The 22236-nt window shown below is 36.7% G+C and overlaps 1 protein-coding gene and 1 long non-coding RNA gene across 2 annotated transcripts; one reads left to right on the forward strand and one right to left on the reverse strand.

Moving 5' to 3' along the window:
• The first annotated feature begins 4280 nt into the window (after positions 1-4280).
• On the forward strand, positions 4281-7599 carry LOC128202908 (uncharacterized). The gene is made up of 3 exons (XR_008255817.1): positions 4281-4492; positions 5953-6052; positions 7163-7599. It is a non-coding gene; the product is annotated as an uncharacterized LOC128202908 (long non-coding RNA).
• Positions 7600-12749: 5150 nt separating this feature from the next.
• LOC128246089 (mucin-2-like) lies at positions 12750-16850 on the reverse strand. Its single transcript, XM_052964296.1, has 2 exons — positions 16846-16850; positions 12750-14319 (listed from the first exon to the last, which is right to left on the reverse strand). The coding sequence occupies exons 1-2, from the start codon at positions 16848-16850 to the stop codon at positions 12750-12752; spliced, it is 1575 nt and encodes a 524-aa protein (XP_052820256.1).
• Between the last annotated feature and the right edge of the window lie 5386 nt (positions 16851-22236).

A 22236-nucleotide genomic window follows, 5' to 3' on the forward strand; every position in this document is an offset into this window, starting at 1 on the left:
TGATAAAATTATACAAGAAAATATAAGTTTAAGGCTGCTGACCTTGTATCTGTATTACACAATTAAATATATACACTAAACAAAATTCCTAACCGGCCACTTAGTAAAGTAACCTTCTTGCATTAAGTATAATCAATATACAGTTCAGTATTCGATATCCTCCATCTCGTGGCAATATTTTTTGGAATATTGAGCTAAATCGAAGCATAAACGGCAGAGAAAACACAGTTCATATGCGGTAACTCCTAAATTCAATGGTCACAAGGAAAAGAAATAACTATGCAAATTCCATAGGGAATCAAAATTTTCATTGTTTTTGTATTTTTAGCAATCTTTTGACTCAGGCTTTGTTTCATATAGATGGTAATGTTAAAGTTGAACATTCATTTGAATAAATTAAGCCGTTGATGACTGTGTTTCAGTCTCACTTATGACGTAACACCATTTTAAAGTGACTAAGTGTGGTATTTTTATTTTTCTTCGTTTACACGCTATGTTAGATTTTGTGACTTTTATGATTGAGGGTGTTGTCATTTGAGACACTGTATCTTTTTGACAACGCGAAATATGTGAGTTTTCACAGCATGTGTACGATGTAATGGTCTTTTCGTGAAACTAATTTGTAATTAGGCGTATTTCACAGGGAAAGGAATATTTGAAGATTACTTAGGTGGACGGTTAGGAATTTTGTTTAGTGTATATATGACTGATGTCAGCTTTGTTTAAACGTTTCACAGCTGTATTTAACATATTTTATGTTAATATAAAATATAGCAAATTCCCCTCATCAGTTGGTATGTTAACGACCTGTAAATATTTCAGTAAGCGGAAGACTGCGGTCACGACGCTGTCGGGACGGAAGTCCATTACACAGGTGTCTTGTCAACCCATGCCAGTCGGTGGAGTGTGGGGAACCCAGGGGTTTGAGATGCATGTACGTACTCACTGACGGTATCTCAGTAATAATGTTATTTAAGTAATGATTGCATCTTTTCTTGCGTTTATGCTGTAGCAACGCAGTACGGCACGCGAGCAGATTCCATGAAGCGCGCTTGCCGTACTGCGTTCATACAGCATAAACGCAAGAAAAAATGCGATCGATACTTATATTTACATTTCAAAAGAAATATTCATTTTGATTAATCATCAGCAGTATCTTCTGCAACTGAGTGTTAGTTTTTAAAGAAGTGTAACATACAAGATGCGTTTGTTTAAAAGAATAGCTGATTTTAAAACGTCGTATATCATTGGTTAAATGACGTCGAGCTTATCCAATTGGAGCGCAATATTGAAATAAACAATGACGTCATAATACATTGCGTGTCATACAAATGAATACAAACGTTAAGTTTTATCTACACAAAGGACTGGGCGAATGTAAATATTCGCGAATGGTTTATGAACGATGTCGTGTTTATATATAATTTTGTTGTTGACTATGAATGCAAATGAAGCACTTTGAAAATACAACACAATCAACACCCAATGCAAACGCGATAAAGTGATTAAACGAGAAACCAGGAACGGTTTAAATGTTAGTCAAATTCAATGATTCCGAAGCGTTACCATAAAAATAATTGAGTTAATTATATACTTAACTTGTTTCAGGCCTGACTATTGCGGCTCATGCAGTACAGTAAAGTGGTTCAAGAGGGTGAACCACAGGCGGGTCGAACAAACGTGTAACAGTGTTCTTCAACGGGGGAAGTAGATGGCACTTCCATTAGGTTTCATCGATTTGAAACGAAAAGGTGGTGCTTCGTAATTGGTGCCTCCCGGGAAAGGCTACACAATGTCAGAACTCAAAACTGCAATTCACATTTGACTTTATATTGTTGTTTGTTCTACTTATATTATGTATTCAATTTTTTGTAAACAGCCAATGAAGATTTAGATTTAGACTTATACTTGTGTTCCAGTTACAGACAGACAGAAATTTATATACAGTGTCATGTTATTAAATGTTTCTTGATAAAATGCAATCTCATTTAAAATCAGATTGTTTATAATGACTTTACAACGTTACTTTTCACCAAAGTTTACAAAGCAAATACCACGAAATGACTTGACAACCGTGTACCACAATAGTATTGTATATCATTCGGAACTCCTCGGCCATTTTTTATCTAAAACAACCTCGAATGTATGCCGGTTCATAGGTAGAACTAGTTCTTAAAGATTTAAAAAATAGCATAAATTAATTGTAGTGGTTTATCGTGTATTTTGTATTTCCAAATTCAAATTGATTGCTAGTGAAGTGTTTTATGGCATGAACAATTAAGATTTCCATTAATAAAGGCATAAAGTGTAACTGCTAAATTGAAATTGCTACGATAACTACTTGCAGCGTAGTTAAATATAAAGATTTCAGATGATTGTAAACCGTCCATATACATCCGAAGTTGTTTTCGATGGAAACTGGCCGAGGAGTTCCTATTGATTGTATATATTTCACAAATAGTGTACATAACAAATACACCATTACACCAATTACATAATTACACTGCGAGTCCATTACAACACCTACATAGTTACACTTCGAGACCATTACATCAGATACATAATTATACTTGGAGACCATTACACCAGTTACATAGTTACACTTCGAGACCATTACACCAGGTACATAGTTACACTTCGAGACCATTACACCAGGTACATAGTTACACTTCGAGACCATTACACCAGGTACATAGTTACACTTCGAGACCATTACACCAGGTACATAGTTACACTTCGAGGCTATGACACCAGGTACATAGTTACACTTCAAGGCTTTGACACCAGGTACATAGTTACACTTCGAGGCCATGACACCAGGTACATAGTTACACTGTGTGGCCATGACACCAGGTACATAGTTACACTTCGAGACCATTACACCAGGTACATAGTTACACTTCAAGACCATTACACCAGGAACATAGTTACACTTCGAGGCTATGACACCAGGTACATAGTTACACTGTGTGGCCATGACACCAGGTACATAGTTACACTTCGAGGCCATTACACCAGGTACATAGTTACACTTGGAGACCATTACACCAGGTACATACCTACACTGTGAGGCCATTACATCAGGTACATAGTTACACCTCGAGACCATTACACCAGGTACATAGTTACACTTCGAGACCATTACACCAGGTACATAGTTACACTTCGAGGCTATGACACCAGGTACATAGTTACACTGTGTGGCCATGACACCAGGTACATAGTTACACTTCGAGGCCATTACATCTGATACATAGTTACACTTCGAGGCCATTACATCAGGTACATAGTTACACTTCGAGGCCATTACATCAGGTACATAGTTACACCGAGTGATCGTTACATCGGGAAATCGGTTACACTGAGTGGGTTTATTGTAAAATATGAATATATTTTTAAAAAATCAACATTTTAACTGAACTTTTTTTATTGTTTTTGATTTAAAAACTGTTGCGGGTTCTTAAAAAGTGCTGAACTACAAAGTTATCATTTTTGTCGGCACTTTTTGCTATAAGATGATTACTGAAAAGCTCTCAAGTGGCATAATTCGACCCATTACGTAGTTTCATACTATTCCCAACCTCGGAAACTTCGTAAATCTTGAATATTCATAGGCATTTTCCGACCAATGAAATAGCCGATAACAAAAAGGAAAGAATCTCCTATGTGAAGAGCCACCGGCATATTTAACAATATCCTGCCTCAAACGATTTATAAGCCGTGTTCCCATTGGATTATTTCAAACCGAGATTACATCCGTAACTACTCGGCCATTTCCGCACCGTATGAGAACTGTTTTCAGCTGATTTGCCCAGGGTATCATATAGGTTATGATACGCTGGGGTGCCGAGGATGATTATTCCTAAATAAAAGCAAACGAACGCGCAAAAGCCGAGGATGCCTCTTTAGTATTATCAAATATTATGTCTTTAATCCTTACGAAATGCAAACGCGATAAAGTGATTAAACGAGAAACTTGCAGTATAGTTTTTCCACTTCATGTCTGTTCACAAATGTATAGTTTTTATTTATGTTTTTGTTTTGTTTGACGATGTTTTTTATATTATTTAAAGAAGTTTAGAATTGTTTACCTTAGTTGGCCGTTTTATATATCTTAGTGTATAAAACATTTTATTACGTACCGATCGAATCGCGTGTAAATATATCAATGTTTACGATTGACGAAAAACACTCCCGGATGCAAACAGTTCATTCAAGTTATCAAAACAACTTTTGTTGTAAACATCCAATAAAACCACTACGCAGCTACTTCAGGTATAAACATGCTTAAAATGTACTTCAGCTCGATACAAGTAGACGTCCGGATCTAGTGTTGGTATAAGCGAGTGCTCGTCTAGTTAATTAAATAAGTTTACGTTCGTGTTAAAAAAACAACAACGTATTTTGTAGAGAACTGAGGAATAAGTGATTATCTTAAAAATGAAATCGGGTTTTTTCTTCGTCTTTGGCGTAATTATGTTCGCCTTTGCAAGTAAGTTATACGTTTCATCTTGTTCTACATCAATAGTTATCCAATACAGGGATGGATCCAGGCTTTGACTTAAGAAGGGGCGTTACCTTTTTGACTTTCGCCCTTCCTTTGAAAACAGAATTCATTTTATTTAAAATGTTTGCAATTTTTATATATAAAAATCTAGTCCGAAATGGTGCATTTTAAGGGTATTACGTTACCTCTTTCTCCGATATTGACCTACACAGAACACTTGGACGATTTTAAGGAAGGGTAGGTGACCCCGCCCCCCCCCCCCCCCCCACCTAGATCCGCTTGTGCAATATATTGTGTAAATTCGTTAAATACCCAGAAATTAATTTGTTTAAGAACGTTCTTCGTGCGTATTTTTCACTGAATACATTATATCAAATATCTAATAGTTGATCAGTTAAACTATTTGATTTTAAATGGGCTCACTAAATTTCTTTTCAAACATATGGGGTTTACATCAAGCGACTGACAGAAATGATTCATATAAAATGTATCTGCTTAAAGCTGCACTCTCTCAGATTAAACGTTTTGACAACTTTTTTTTATTTTTTGCCTTGGAACGAGCCAATTTATGCGAAAATGCATGGAGACTAGTTATATAAGACTGCTGACAAAAAAATAGATCGCAGATTTTTATATTTAAGTTCAAAAATGGATGTTTTATGCATTTTGTTTAAGCCGTTTGTAACGGTTTTAGCCACAAAATTAATGTTTTGGAACGGAAATATGAAAATCTGCGATGTGATCTTTTGTCAGCAGTCTTTAACCATGGTATGAAAATATTTACGCAAAAAAATGTTCATTCCAAGACAAAAAATAAAAAAAAGTTGTAAAAACGGTAAATCTGTGAAAGTGCAGCTTTAATACTCTGACATATAAAAGGGAAATATATCTTCATTGCTTACCAGATAACAATTATGTACAAAATATGATGAACATGTACAAAGATGTACAATATTGTTAATAAATAACTATATGATTTTATATCATTCATGTTGAGTTGCTCCAAATATGTGTGTTAGTGTACTATATCCATTTATCGTATGTGCATATGCATTAAACATTGTTTAAAACATGTTTGTGATATTTCCCGCTGTTCTTTTTGTACTTTATATGTGTTTTTGGACCGCATCCGTTCTTTATTTCTACTAACTGGCCAATATTTGTAGAATGGACTGTCCAATTTTTAAATAATGGAAGTGATTGTTCTAATTATGGAAAGTCAGTAGAAATACAAGTATGGTGTGATGAGAATACTGTCGAATCAAGACATTTCTTGACAAAATTGTTTCTCTTGTACATGCTATCAAAATTGTGTAAAACTATGCACTTATTTGAAGAAAAATGACTTTAAAACCCTCCTTTATTTAGGTTCAATAAATAAATATAAACATGTTGATTAACTGGCTAACAGATTGATTGATTAGTTGATTTTGTCTTCTTTAAAGGTATAAATGCACGGAAATGTCCGGCAAAGGATCTTGTTGCATGTTTTGTAGACCCATGTCAAGGCTGGGTTTGTACGGAACCAGAAGGACTTACCTGCAGGTAACTATATTGTCGTTGTATTTCGATGAAGCTGATGTGATTTGATTTGAGGCATATTGATACGTGATAGAGCAAGTGTGAGGTTAAGCGCTCGTTAACCAGTCAACACTCTCTCTTTGTGGTTTTACTTCTTTATTACTGATTGTGCCTAGACAGTTACCACAACATCTACTTTTGGCGATAATCTTGATAGTTTTATTTTGTAATGTTTGTTGTATGTTTGCGTGATTTCCAAGGTCCATTTTTGGTGTTGGTGTGCTTGTTCGCGTTTTGTCTATAATTTGATGTAGGCTGTATTGTTGAGTTGTGTCGATTGTTTATTGTTTGTTTTTATTCTTTCTTGATGTCTATTGTTTTAGGTTTATTGTATTGTTACATGTACGTTGTGTCTATGGTTTGGTGTATGTTGTAGTGTTGTATTATCTCTATTGTTTGGTGCCTGTTGTATTTTTGAATTGTGTATTTTGTTATGTGTCTGATGTATTGTTGCGTGGTGTTTGCTGTTTTGGATTTGTTGTATTGTTGCGTTATGTTTATTGTTTGGCGTATTGTGTGTTATTTTGACTATTGTACGGCGTTTGTTGTATTTTTGCGTGGTCTATAATGTTTGGGGTGTGTTGTATTGTTGCATGCTGGTTTTTGTTTGGTGTGTGTATCAATTGTTGCGTGGTGTATTCTGTTTGTATTTATTATATTGTTGTTATGTGGCTTTTGTTTGGGGGTTGGGTTTTGTTGTGTATGTGTCTATTGTTTGTTTGAAATTGGTCATTTTTTCTTTAAACATGATATATATATTAATTTGTAGTCTACTGGGCTTGTCCGTAAATTTTCCATTGTGATATTTACTTTGAGTACACTATTCTGTAAACGTCGTGTTTGTACTGTCCCCTTATGTCTAAATTGTATCCTTTTTCTGAATCGTCTTATTGTTATACCTATAACATTCCAGTACATACACCATTTTTGTGTCCAATTGGGGCATCATTTATTATCTTAATGGTAACGAAAGATTAATGTTCTTTCCACTGAAATACAACACCTGAAGAGAAACAAAATTGTATACACGAATAACTGAGTTTATATTTGTTTGCACTGATTATTATATTTTAGAGCCAACTATTGTGGCGGATGCAACCAAGAGTGGTACACAAGCCCAACATCTAAAGTACGTGTTCCTTGTGTGATAAAGATATATCAAGGGATTGGAGACGTTTCAGACTCGTGAGAGCGGTCAAATGGTTGAGGTGGCATCCCGCCTCTCACCGGTGTGGTGTTAAGTTACTGTAATGACATCGAAATTATATTAATTATTACTGAGTTTCTTTTTTATTATTTTTTTCATCTAAAAGTTTATTTATTTTAAATTCATGGAAGCGATTCGGAACCAAAAACAATATAAAACAGTTTTTTACGTACGTGTATACGTTATGTACATACTTGTTTTAAACTTACCAATAGCTATTGACGTCAATACATAATTATGCCATACCTTTATATACATCTTATTTAATTGTCTTTTTGGGAAATAAAACAAATCCAAACACTTATCTGATTGTGGTTTATTGGACGATTACAGAAATATATCAGAGTGGGGAATATCAATGTAGCCATATTTTGGTTTTATTCCAAAAGATTCCTTCAACTGGGTGGAACCTCACGCTCGTCTGTAAGTCAAGGAGCAGATGTGATCATCTAGTTTGGCCGCATAAATGATAAAGAACATTTCATGATGACAACAACGTAATAGTGATTGTCATGCATGAGTTAAATAATAACAACTGGATCTTAAAAGTAGTAAAGTAAATTTGATTTTAAAACTTATTTTAATGACGATTTTTTTTTCAGGAAATAAACAAATGATAAATAATATGATAAAAACAAGACATTTTGGAATGTCTAAGCATACCTTTATGTTTACAATTATTTCATTTTATGCGTACATACTTCAACTAGAAATGGGGATGCCTATTCTGTAAACAATAATGATTTCAACCATTAAATATGTTTTGATTGATTAGGAGGAGCTATGCCTGAACGAGTAATTTCTATCAAGACCACAAAGATTAATGTTTACTTCACGCACATAGGTTCAAGCAATTTGTTTACGTAGTTGTGGGTTATGTGTTGTTGCTTTATCGAATTAATGGTAGAACTGCACTGCCTTGGTTTTCCTTGAAATAAAGGGAAAGTGCGAACTTAAAAAGTGATTATTTGTATTCATAAATCATCTGTAGAGCATAAAACTCGTTGGATGTGTTACTGTTTGTCATCATATACGTATTTATACACGTAAATGATATTAATTATCTTTTAAGCGGACCTTCGTGTCACTTCAACTTAGTAAGTGACTTGTTTTATTATAAAAAAAACAGTGTGTGTTGTATACACGCATAGTATACAGTCCATCCCTTTCGTCCAAGAATTCCGATGTAAAAATAAGATGTTCGTTAGATTAAACATTATATTTTTACAACGATTGTGAAAAAAGTTGTGCTAGCTTTATATACTAAGACACTGTCATTGGCACGGTGTTGCCCGAGAGAGTAACTTTTGTTGTGGGGTACACCAGAGGAGCGCCCGGAGAAAATCCACTTGTCCGCCTTAGTGACCATAAACCAAACTCGTATGCGCCCAGGCTGGGAATCGAACCCGGGACATTTGGTGAGTAGCGAGAGTGCTAAATACTGAGCTTTCGGACAACCGACCAAGAGTGTCGTTGTGTCATGTTATTGTTAATAATAATTTGTAATGCCTGCTCGAGTTTTTTTATTTTCATATCATTTAATATAATTGCTATAACCGATTACAAACAAGTAAAATAAACCTATTTGCGATATTCGCTCATTATTTCTTTTAATACTCGTAAAAATTCTTTCAAATGTCACCAAACTTATATGGGATCGCCAGGTATCAAACATTCACATTATTATACAAAGTTTACCTGAAAAATGTCGTCTTAAAACTGTACTGATTTTCTAGTAGTTTGCGGACAAGGCTTTAATAATCGTTCCAAGAAGGGCAATAAGTTTCATTAATTCAACAAAGAGTAATCAGGGGCGTAGCTTTCTATAGGCCGTGTAGGCCGCGGCCTACACATTTCCCCAGAAAGTCGAAAAAATAAAAATGCCAAAAATGCAATTAAAATCGTAGGGGGTAGGACGGTAGGGGTAAATGGAACACCAGAAACAAAATTTGCCAAGAACAGACCGTGCTTGATTTGCCGGAATCTACACGTATGAAATGATTTATAGTCTATACACCCCAAGAAAGAGTTCGAACGACTGTAGCCCGCATATTGTAAAGTTTGGACCGGCCGCGTTTTGTAAAGTTCTGTCTTCTAAACTTTTCAAACAATGCTTGGTAGGCGCTTTTTTGAAATGTAAACAGACCAAGAGCCTGACAGAGGTCATCATAGCCGAAAACATTCCTAAGTATTCGGATATCGGATGTCTTACCTTACCCCCTGTAGATGAAGACACCAAACAAAAATTATTAAATGGAACCTGGCCATCGTGTCTTCAGTTCAAACACGGTCAGTCTTTTTCTTTAGTCTTAATAAATTGTATTAAATTGTGTGCTAAGTACAATAACTCACAGACCAGTATATTGTTAAAGTGGATTTGTCCTGTCAGTAAGAAACTAAAATGTTAACCAATTAAGATAGATTTACTATGCAAATCAGTTATTTTTGTACACGTATTGTTTCCAAATAGTAGAGTTTAATTGATTGGTTTAAATTAAATAATACACTTAAATTTAATGCTGTACTGAGACAAAAGCGCTGGGAATCAGTGCTCGCATCCGAACATATCGGGTTAGATTCCCCGTTCGGCTGATTTTTTTTTTAAACTTATTATTTGTCTTGTAACAATTTTAATTTTAAATACAATTATTTATTATTGTAGTTTTCTTTTCCAGAGCATTTGAAACAAGTAGTAAGCTGCGAAAACTCAGCGGAAAATGGTTAATGGAAACACCATGGTTGAGGTACTCCATGACAAAGGATGCTGTCTTTTGTGTGAACTGCTGTTTGTTCGGAGGCATAGACGGATGAGAGAAAGCCTTTACGGCCGTCACATGGGATTGGAAGAATATTTCCATGCTAATTAAACGTCATGCAGTTGAAAAATCCCATCTTAATGCGTCTGTTCGTGGCGAAGGCTATATGCATATCTTGTCCGGAAAATGTGAATCGATAAACAAAACCGTATCAAAATAATCGGTAAACAAAAATCGACATATTGTCCAGAATTATTGAAGTAATTGTGCTTTGTGCAAAGCAAAAATATAACATTACGCGGACACACCGAAAATAACGACAATTTCATGGTCATACTGAGGACCTTTGCACAAAATGATCAAATCCTAGCAAATCATCTAGACAACGCACACTTTAACAGTAAATACACTTCAACAGAAATCCAAAATGAATTAATTGGCATTTCCACAAGTCAGGTAAAGAAACAACTTTTGGAAGACTGTCGGTCGTGCCCCTATTATGCCATCATGGTTGATAAAGCAACAGACAAATCGACAAAAGAACAATTGTCTTTTTCGTGCGTTTCGTCGATGGGAGTTGCGTAATCCGAGAAGAATTTCTTGGATTCATCGAGTGTGAATCGATCAAGGGAGTCGCACTTTGCGCAAACATTGTGGAGTTCTTGCAAGAAGCAAATCTCGATCTACTTAAGATTAGAGCTCAGTGCTTTGACGGTTCGTCAAATATGTCTGGGCAATTTCGGGGACTTCAAGCTCTTATCCGTGAACGCTAACCACATGCAAATTACGTGCATTGCAAATCGCATTGTTTGAACCTGTTTTTCGCCCATAGTTCAAACATTCCTTGTGTCAGAACCGTCATGTCGACTGTTCAGGACATAAGCTTCCTGTTGGATAATTCTGCTAAACGGTTGTTCGCATTCCAGGACGAGCTGTCACACGATGTTGCTACCCAAGAGGAAACGAACCAGCGCACTAAGCTCCGTACTCTGTGTGAAACACGTTGGTCCAGTCGGGCAGACCCTCTTGAAACATTCAAGAATGCGTTCCCTGTAGTGGTTCACGCATTTGAGACATTACAGGCAGATGGCGATGAAAAGGCAGGGCAATATCTGGCCACCATATTGCGTTTCGAATTTACAATTGCGCTCCTTGTGGTGGAACACACACCGTTCCCCTGACATATCTACAAAAACAGGACAACGACTTGTTGCATGCTGTGAGTGAAACACGCGTAGTTATTAAGCTGTGCAACGATGAAAGGGCTGATAAGTATGTTTGGGATGCGCTATACGACAACGTCGTAGACGTAAGCGCTGATTTTGACATTCAACCATCAATGCCGAGAAGTGCTGGTCGACAGCTGAACAGAGCTAACCCTGATGTCCAAACGGTGTCCGATTACTACAGGGTCACTTTGTATAATGTATTCCTGCACCATTTAGTTCAGGAAATTGAAACTTGTATTCTGTGTAATGAAGATCGGCACTGTGTGCAACACTTATTGCCTTTCAAACTGGCTGACCTGCGGGATAATGCCGCCGACAATATATGCCGCCGTTGCCCCCGACCTTCCGCAAACATACGAGACATTCAAGTCAGAATTGCTAGATGGAGTATGACAGACATTAAGGATTCAATACTCCAAGACACCCTTCAGCAGACGTGCAAGGACTTGTATCCGTGGAATTGTACCATCATCGAGGTCCTTTTGACCATGCTACCGACGTCGGTTACATGTGAAAGGTCATTTAGTGGTATGAAACGCATAAAAATCTAATTGCGAACAAAAATGACGTCTGACAGGCTGTCGTCGTTAGCCCTGATCCATGTACACAAGAACATGAACATTGATGTTGACCAAGTGATCAACGTGTTTGCCTCAGAGAAATGCAGAAAACTATACTTTTTTTCTAAATTGACGTTGGATTATTGTTACTTTGACATTGACTTGAAACGCATTTAGATGTTGAAAGTTGATATCGCTAGTTTTTCCTCTTGTCTTTTTCAATAATTACTAAATATTTTATGAATTAAAAAAAAAACATTTATAAGTTATACAAAATACTCGACGGTTAAAACATATTGTTTAGCATAACGGCATAGCATATATTTAAGTCATCAATATAATTATGTGTATGCAGAAAACAAACCTCAAGTGGAAAATAGCCAGCAATTAGTGAATTAATTAACAATATAATATCAACGTTTAGTTGCTGGCAAATTTATTATAGTCACGAGACATAAATCTAAGTAATATTTTATGATATATATGGTCTATGCAACGATATTTATTGTACCAAATATACGTTAAAATGAACCTCTAACATTCTAGGGTCAAATAAAATTGGGGGGGGGGCATGCGTCCAGCCCCCCTCGAATTCGGCCTACACTTTGATTCCATCCAAGCTACGCCCCTGGTAATGCAACTGTATTGGCTAATACCCTTAAGGACAGCGATGGAATGCTCAAACGTGCTCAAATGATTAACTTCAGGGCTCATGAAATACTGAAAACAACAACGACTATAGTGTATGCATTAATTCAAATAAAAACCATCACATCGTATGTCAGTGAAATAAAAAGGCAACAAGAATACAAACTACACAATAGGCGCAAAAACAAAGATGTACTACGATAAAAAAATTCCCTTATAAAGGGAAGGAATATGCAAAGAATTTCTTGAGAACATTGCCTTTTATGCATTTCGTTTACGTCCAATATGACAATGATGACCCATGTAACTGATGTAACTTTTAATTGTTGTTGGTTTGGTAGGTCTTGTAGTTGGTCGTGCAGTAGTAGGTCTTGTAGTTGGTCGTGCAGTAGTAGGTCTTGTAGTTGGTCGTGCAGTAGTAGGTCTTGTAGTTGGTCGTGCAGTAGTAGGTCTTGTAGTTGGTCGTGCAGTAGTAGGTCTTGTAGTTGGTCGTGCAGTAGTAGGTCTTGTAGTTGGTCGTGCAGTAGTAGGTCTTGTAGTTGGTCTAGTAGGTCTAGTAGTTGGTCGTGCAGTAGTAGGTCTTGTAGTTGGTCGTGCAGTAGTAGGTCTTGTAGTTGGTCGTGCAGTAGTAGGTCTTGTAGTTGGTCGTGCAGTAGTAGGTCTTGTAGTTGGTCGTGCAGTAGTAGGTCTAGTAGTTGGTCTAGTAGGTCTAGTAGTTGGTCGTGCAGTAGTAGGTCTTGTAGTTGGTCTAGTAGGTCTTGTAGTTGGTCGTGCAGTAATAGGTCTTGTATTTGGTCGTGCAGTAGTAGGTCTTGTAGTTGGTCGTGCAGTAGTAGGTCTTGTAGTTGGTCGTGCAGTAGTAGGTCTAGTAGTTGGTCTAGTAGGTCTAGTAGTTGGTCGTGCAGTAGTAGGTCTTGTAGTTGGTCTAGTAGGTCTTGTAGTTGGTCGTGCAGTAATAGGTCTTGTATTTGGTCGTGCAGTAGTAGGTCTTGTAGTTGGTCGTGCAGTAGTAGGTCTTGTAGTTGGTCGTGCAGTAGTAGGTCTTGTAGTTGGTCGTGCAGTAGTAGGTCTTGTAGTTGGTCGTGCAGTAGTAGGTCTTGTAGTTGGTCTAGTAGGTCTAGTAGTTGGTCGTGCAGTAGTAGGTCTTGTAGTTGGTCTAGTAGGTCTAGTAGTTGGTCGTGCAGTAGTAGGTCTAGTAGTTGGTCGTGCAGCAGTAGGTCTTGTAGTTGGTCGTGCAGTAGTAGGTCTTGTAGTTGGTCTAGTAGGTCTTGTAGTTGGTCGTGCAGAAGTAGGTCTTGTAGTTGGTCTAGTAGGTCTTGTAGTTGGTCGTGCAGTAGTAGGTCTTGTAGTTGGTCGTGCAGTAGTAGGTCTAGTAGTTGGTTGTGCAGTAGTAGGTCTTGTAGTTGGTCTAGTAGGTCTAGTAGTTGGTCGTGCAGTAGTAGGTCTTGTAGTTGGTCGTGCAGTAGTAGGTCTTGTAGTTGGTCGTGCAGTAGTAGGTCTTGTATTTGGTCTAGTAGGTCTAGTAGTTGGTCGTGCAGTAGTAGGTCTTGTAGTTGGTCTAGTAGGTCTTGTAGTTGGTCGTGCAGTAATAGGTCTTGTATTTGGTCGTGCAGTAGTAGGTCTTGTAGTTGGTCGGGCAGTAGTAGGACTTGTAGTTGGTCGTGCAGTAGTAGGTCTTGTAGTTGGTCGTGCAGTAGTAGGTCTTGTAGTTGGTCGTGAAGTAGTAGGTCTTGTAGTTGGTCGTGCAGTAGTAGGTCTTGTAGTTGGTCGTGCAGTAGTAGGTCTTGTAGTTGGTCGTGCAGTAGTAGGTCTTGTAGTTGGTCTAGTAGGTCTAGTTGTTGGTCGTGCAGTAGTAGGTCTTGTAGTTGGTCTAGTAGGTCTAGTAGTTGGTCGTGCAGTAGTAGGTCTTGTAGTTGGTCGTGCAGTAGTAGGTCTTGTAGTTGGTCGTGTAGGTCTTGTAGTTGGTCGTGCAGTAGTAGGTCTTGTAGTTGGTCGTGCAGTAGTAGGTCTTGTAGTTGGTCGTGTAGGTCTTGTAGTTGGTCGTGCAGTAGTAGGTCTTGTAGTTGGTCTAGTAGGTCTAGTAGTTGGTCGTGCAGTAGTAGTAGTAGTAGTAGTAGTAGTAGTAGTAGTAGTAGTAGTAGTAGTAGTAGTGGTTGTTGTCGTTGTTGACGATGATGATGATGATGAGGAGGAGGAGGAGGAGAATGAAGATGGCGCTGATTTTGTTGCTATTTCTGAAAAAAAAGTTAGAATGAATTGTAACAAATTCAATAAGTGTGCAGGTATTGAGCTAGTTTTGTCGCCAATAGCAATCTGTGCGTTCTGTGAACGTAGATAAACTAAAATACACGATGTTCAACATGGTAATTTTCATTGTAAACTGACAAGATACTAGTCTCCGAAATGTGCCGCAGCCTAAAAGAAATTCAAGGATGTTTTTCAAAGTTGAATGGAACACAATGTTACCTTTATTGCATCTGTTCGTGTTACAACATGACATTTTCAACGTGCTTGTGCTGCGTCCGAAGACTTCCGGGTCGTAGGTTTTTGGCACACATAACTGAAGAAGGAACACGTTTATTTTAAAAGTGACAAACCCGATGGAAAAATACATTCGGGGCTTCCCGGCCATTTTAAAGGGACTGTACTCCATATGATGAAATAACAGGTGAAAAAAGGAAAATTTTCGAAAACTGACATAAACTTGGTATCGATGTGTACAATGCATTGAAACTTACTGACTGAAGTACCATAAAGTTTACAATTATTTGATTTTTTTGCAGTTTTTTTCGTATTTTCCCATTAAAAATACTAGGTATGTCTACCTAGAAGAATTCATTCCTTATGCGTGATTGGCTAGTCGATGTTATCACGTATTTCACGTAGTTTCCATTTGATATCATAATTGTAAAAAGGAAGTACCAAAATGTAAAAACAAATGGTGTCGGAGACCGGGTTCGAACCCGTGTCGCTAAAATTGCAGTCCAGCGTCGAATACAATAGGCTACGACGGATTACTGTAAGCGGTCGACACAATTAAGCTATACAATTAACTCGGTAATATCCTGTGATAACACCGACTAGCCAATCACGCATAAGGAATGAATTTTACTGAGCAAGAACCACTTCTTAATTAACATACATGTAATTAAATGTAAAACGTTGTTGGTTTGACTTCGACTGTAAATTGTCCTTAATGCGAGAGCAACATATCTTTCATCTTGCTTGTAGTTGATCAAAATAAAAGAGCAACAAAACTTTCTTCTTACTGTGACACCAGGGTAATAAACTGTCAATTAAAGGCAGTCTTTAAACTAGGCCGTTGAGCAAGAACCACTTCTTAATGAATGTACATGTAACTAAATGTATGGATTAACAAACCTGGTCCATTTGACACACTTCCGTCTGAATGCACTGTGACATATTGTCAACAAGGATGTGACAGGAGTGGCACGTCAGAGCTGTTTGAATATAAACGTTAATCACAATGCTAGAAAACACCATCACGTTCTGTATTTGAATGTCACGTGATTCAATTCGAAATGCAAGTTAGGATAATGGTAAAATTAGTATATTTTGGGAATGAAAATCTGTTCTCGTGTCTTCAGTTGTGCCTTGCTGAGATCAAAAACCGTGAAAGTGGCATTATAAATAATATGAAGACTAAGAATTAATTAACAAATAGTATTGGAACAATATCAGCGCATGCCCTAAACTTACTACGGAATTGCTTAATTACAAAAGGATAAGTACCGCCTGCTATAGTATCGAAGACTGAATGCTAATAGTTCAACTATCAGGAAGCGAAATGTATCTTCCTTGTTTTTGTCTATGTATGATAGGAGCGGTTGCAATTCGTGTAATTGTACGTTAAGATACATGAAATTGTATGTGTAGGTTCGTGAACTTGTACGTGTAGACACACACTTGTACTTGTTGGTAAGTGAACTTATACGTGTAGACACACACTTGTACGTGTTGGTACGTGAACTTGTACGTGGAGGTACGTGAACTTGTACATGTAGGTACCTTAACTACTATATGTATATAGGTGACTTGTACGTGTAGGAAAGTGAACTTGTGAGTGTAGATGTGTAGGCTTGTGAACTTGTACGTGATGATACATGAACGGGTGAAAAATTGTGATTGAATTTAAATGTAGTTTGCGACATTTATCCTCAAACTTGGAACTTGTAGACTTGCTCTTATCGCATGAAACAGTTTCCTTGTGCAGTAGTTTAAATGATTTATATTCAATGCACACAATTACGTGACGTATTGCGCAAAAAGTCCATACGTATCTGCACAATAGTAATAAGTGTTTCGCGACCAGTTTATTGTCACGAGACAAACTTACCGCATTTTCCACAGAAGCTTTTACAAACGATCTCGGCAATACTCGGCTCATCACATATGTTGGGATTCCCGGCATGCATCAGCTCACACGCCTGAGTATCGATATCAGCACAGGTTGGGACAACTGTGGTAGTGGGAGGAGACTCAGTTAAAGATAACGTTACTTAATTGTCCCTTTGAAGTCGATGGATTAATTCAAATCTCTATTTTCGTTTATTATGAACCTTATATATCTATATAGTGGCTTCTCCATGCGTATGAATAAATGTATGACATTGAAATCATAAGTAATTGGATGTATATGCATCCATTTCCATTTTTTCCAACTAATACTCCTGCAGTCCATCATATTAAATTTGAATAAGTTGACCACATTAACCAGTCTGCACATTATATCTTTGTGACTGGTTCAGAGTAATTTTTGGAGAAATATTGACTAATCAATAAAAGGTTTTACTTAACAAAATATAATAATGTTTATCTTGTGCAGATCATATTATTTTCATTTAAACCTGCATTCTCATAGGTTTACCGATTTCACAACTTTTCATTTTTTTGCTCAGAATCAGCTGATTTTGGCATGAATGTTTTCAGATAAATTATATAGCTACGATAGCACACAATAGAACTGATCTCATTTGATTGGAAAACTATCTATTTTTTTCTTTTTTTCTCTCATAGCGTTAGTGGATTTTTTAGCAATTAAACATCAATTTTCCAGTGTAAATATTCAAAACTGTTACATTGACGCAAAATTTTGCTCATTCAAGGAAACCAAACGTGGGCTAAACGGCTCGAGTGCAGCTTTAAATCCTGATAGAAATTTAGGTCAACCGTCATTATTAATCGTAACAACTCCGGCCATCTCCGGCAAGCTTCGAAATAGAACATTATATTGGATGATGGCCGAGGTGTTCTGATAGCGTCCCTATGTTTCGGGTAAGGAGACCCAATAATCGTCCACACCCCTCACACCCCCTGCACCCATTCCAATCAATAACGTTCCGATAATATTCATAGCTTACGGCATTTCTGGCAGAATCTGGGGCATGTGGTGTCACCAAGGGGCGTGTTACACATATCCGGCTGGCTGTCGTGTCAAGCCTGCGTGTCGAGATCAGCGCAAATCTACTGCGCGAAAGCTCCCGCCGACAGGAAGATGACAGAGAGGAAGGTTAGTGTGGACATCATTATTTACACTGAAATTATAAATATTTTAAAACGGAAAAGAGTAAATTATAATGTATGATTACATTCCTACTATAAAAATAGCGTACCATGACAAAAGCGGACATCACGGTTGAAAGTAAAAAAAAGCTGTTTTAGTCAGAGGCGGCAGTTGCCTTGACATGGCCCACCTTCACCTGAGTTAATCAATAACAGTTGACTGCTGATCTACTCAAATAAATGCATTGGGAAACTCTAGAGAGGCACTGCCTATTCATTAGACAAAGTTAAATGTTGACCACTTCTGCTCATTTAGACGTATTCTGATTAGTGTACGCGAATGAGAATGCAATAAATGAAAGATAAGAAGGGACGACATTTAACAGTCGCCATACAGCACTACCTGCAGGCTGTAGATCCTGCAAAGAGTATTACTCGTCACAAACAGTTTACGATAAAATTCGGCATTTGATTTAGAGTAAGTTTTATTTTACGAAAATAAAATAAAAGAAACATACAAAACAATACCTGTAAATTTGCTGATATCAAAGTAATCTTTCACTCAAGATATTACCTTGGTAATGATGAAGGTGTTCATTGAGGTCGTCTTTTACACTAATTTCTATCATTGGGTTATATAAGTGCTGGCGTTCTGCGAGTAGTACCATGGTCATTGTTATCATTCTGTGACAAAGCCAATGTCTCTTCGGCTGCTTATTTGATGAAAGTGTGATACCAATTTGACCCAGTGTTGACCATCTATGGTTTTGTAAGGGTCACTTCTTACTTCACGAAGTTTAAATTTTATCTTTCCCCCAAAGTTCATCATCGATGCCCTGCTAGACGTTAATGGCAATGCAGATTTGCAGTTCTAAATCTTGAAAACGTTTGTAAACATGTGCACAGGACGGCCAGAGTCATGAACTATTTCAAATCGAGTTCAAGCACCTGTGTCAAAACGTGACGAATGAAAAAGATGATTTTTTTTTATTTAATAAAGGTGAGTGTCTGAGTATGAGTCTAGGGGTCATAATTATGTTCGTCTCAACTCCAAGTCTAGACTCAGACTCAATAAGTGTTTTAAGGAGTAAACGCCTTTTTTCATTTCTGTCACAACAAAATAATAATAATAATAATAATAATAATAATAATAATAATAATAACAATAATTATAATAATAAAAATAAAATAATAGAACAACAATGAAAGAGTAAGATATTTCAGCAAATGCCACCATTAATGCTTTACTAAGTAGTATGCAATTTGTCGTACCGCAGTTGGATTGATTTGTAACTAGAAATGTTCAATACGTTTGTAAAGGTCAATAAATAAGAAAAAAACATAAAAAGCTGGTAGGTGATGAGAAGAAAGAAAACTGGCGCCTACTTTCGACATTAATTACTACTTAAACTATCAACTAAACTAGGTTTGGTAGTGTTGAACTATATCACGGCGGAGTGTTTCACTGCTTCGGGGTTTCAAATACATCGGACAGACAGATAGTTTGTAATAACTAATGGAAAAATATTGGCATCATTTCATTCCTATTTCAAAATGTTTGATTTGTCACGTGTCACTTAAAACGGCGATAAGCAAGTATTTTTGTTACCACCGAGCTGTATCACTTTGTCGATGCATCACAACTAGAAACTGGAAATTTGGAAATTTGCATGTAACTGATGAGTGATGTAACAGCATAGCCCGATCTTGCACAGAGGCAAAAAGCACAATTTCTAACTGTTCCAAAAAATCTTGTAACTCATTGTTCTGACGGTCTCAGCGGTCACTAGTCTTTCGCAATTGTTTCAACGGTGTCAGTGGTCGACAGTTTTTTCCAGTGTGTGGCTTATGTTGCAACGGTCTCAGTGGTCGTCAATATGTCGCAAATGAATTCAGTTACAGCCTTTGCTTGTGCTTATCTTGTCTTCAAATGATTTGGTCAGTAGAGGTTGTAGGCTGTAGCTGCTTTTGGATCACATACATTGATGGCCCACGCTCGGTCATGTGTTTTTTGTAGAAGACCTATCCTTAAAGGGTCTCGCTCATGCTCTTGGACACATTTAGTTTTCCCGGTTATGCTAAAACACTTAATAAATAATTATCACATCATGATATTGGAATGTCAGGCAAAATATATATATAAAGTTGAAAAAAATATTTAGTTTTAATGGGATGCGAAATCACGCTGATTAGGTCAAGAAAAATAGAAAATCGACTGTTAAACCACTATAGCGGAAAATATTTTACAACAAATGTGGATATTTTTACACTAAAGCATCTATTGTTAACATCTCATGATAGTGCCACTCAACCAGTCACACGGCAACAAAATCGCTGATAGCTGTTTGTAACAATATTGAATATGGAAGGTTTCGAAGACGATATTTGAGCAAATATCAACATTTTGCTGAAGGGTACTGAAAAAATGTCAGTATCTTTGAACAAACACGCTTATGATTTTCCACACTTTATTTCGAAAAAAAATATAATTAATAGACCACGGGATACCACCATCATTCACAGTCTATTTGTGGGTGAAAGTATATTTGTTTTAATATGAAATAAGGCACTACCTTAGACGGGCTCTATGTATGTTATCAACTGCAGAAACTGCTAATGCAGTACATTTTTTCTTAGGTAAACAAGAGTAAAAGGCAAAATTCATTTTATATGACATACTATGACTTTGACTACACCAATTAGATTATTAAGGTGCATAACAAGTAAGGTTAAGGTAATTCAAAGCAAATTTAATATTTTAATGTTTGAAAAAACTCATTATAACAAACACAAGTATATTAATTCACCTAATACTGAATACCATAAAAGCATTTACAGTACAGATAAATGATTCCTACTTTAAACATAACGAGGTAAACGATGAATGCAGAAAGTATGAAAATATTTAATTATTTAAAGTATTAGTCTTTAAACTGAATTATACATCTATAACATTTAAAAAAAAAAACAAGAGGGCCCTGAAGGCCCTGTATCGCTCATCTGATCCAATACAGATCATCAAGAATAACAATCTGATCAAGTTCCATGAACATATGGTCATAAATGTGGCCTCTGGTGTGTTAACATGCTTTTCTTATTACTTGACCTGGTGAACTAGTTTTTGACTGCACATGACCCAGATTCGAACTTGGCTTAGAGCTAATTAATATAAACATTCTGACAAAGTATAATGAACATACAGTCATAAATGTGACCTCTAAAGTTTCCTATGATTTGACCAAATGCCTAGTTTTTCCGCACATGATCAAGATCGAACTTGGCCTAGAGCTAATCAATATAAACATTCTGACCAACTTTCAGGAAGATACAGTTGTAAATGAGACCTCAGGCCTCAATTTCTTGAAACTTCTTAAGTCCCTTAAAACAGGATTAAGCTAAACTCACTATTTTTGGTTTTCAATAATTTGGATAATATTTACTTCTTTAAGAGTTTTATACTTTAGATAGGAATTATCTATATGTTAGTTAAATTAAACCATTTTTCATTTATCAAAATTCCATTCAAGTATGTATTTTGAGTAATTGAAATAAGCTACTTAAGCCTGTTAAGCTTAAGAAGTTTCGAGAAATTGGGGCCTAGAGTATTAACAAGCTTTTCCTTCAATTTGACCAGGTGACCTAGTTTTTGACCACACTTGACCCAGATTCGAAATTGAACTAGAGAATATCAATATTAACATTCTGACCAAGTTTCCTGAAGATACAGTCAGAAGATAAATGTGACTTCTATAGTGTTAACAAGCTTTTCCTTTAATTTGATCTGGTGACCTAGTTTTTAACCCCAGCTGACCCAATATCGAACTCGTCCATGATTTTATTGAGGGTAACATTCTGACCAAGTTTCAATAAGATAGTTCCCGAACTAACCTCTAGAGTGTTAACAGTGAAATTGTTGACGACGACGGACGACTACGACGGATGACGGACACAGGGCGATCACAATAGCTCACGTTGAGCACTTTGTGCTCAGGTGAGCTAAAAACAAGCACATAGATTATTCAACAAAACATTAGTTATTAATATTGGATACACACACATGTGTTGTGGACAATTAAATTGCTTTATGGCGCATATATTACAAGTTTACAGCATATATATATATATATATATATGCTGTAAACTTGTAATATATGCGCCATAAAGCAATTTAATTGTCCACAACATTATCAGAACAAAAATGTACTGTAATTATGCTTTCATTAGC

Source organism: Mya arenaria, chromosome 9 (genome assembly GCF_026914265.1).
Source record: "Mya arenaria isolate MELC-2E11 chromosome 9, ASM2691426v1".
Classification (NCBI taxonomy): Eukaryota; Metazoa; Mollusca; class Bivalvia; order Myida; family Myidae; genus Mya; species Mya arenaria.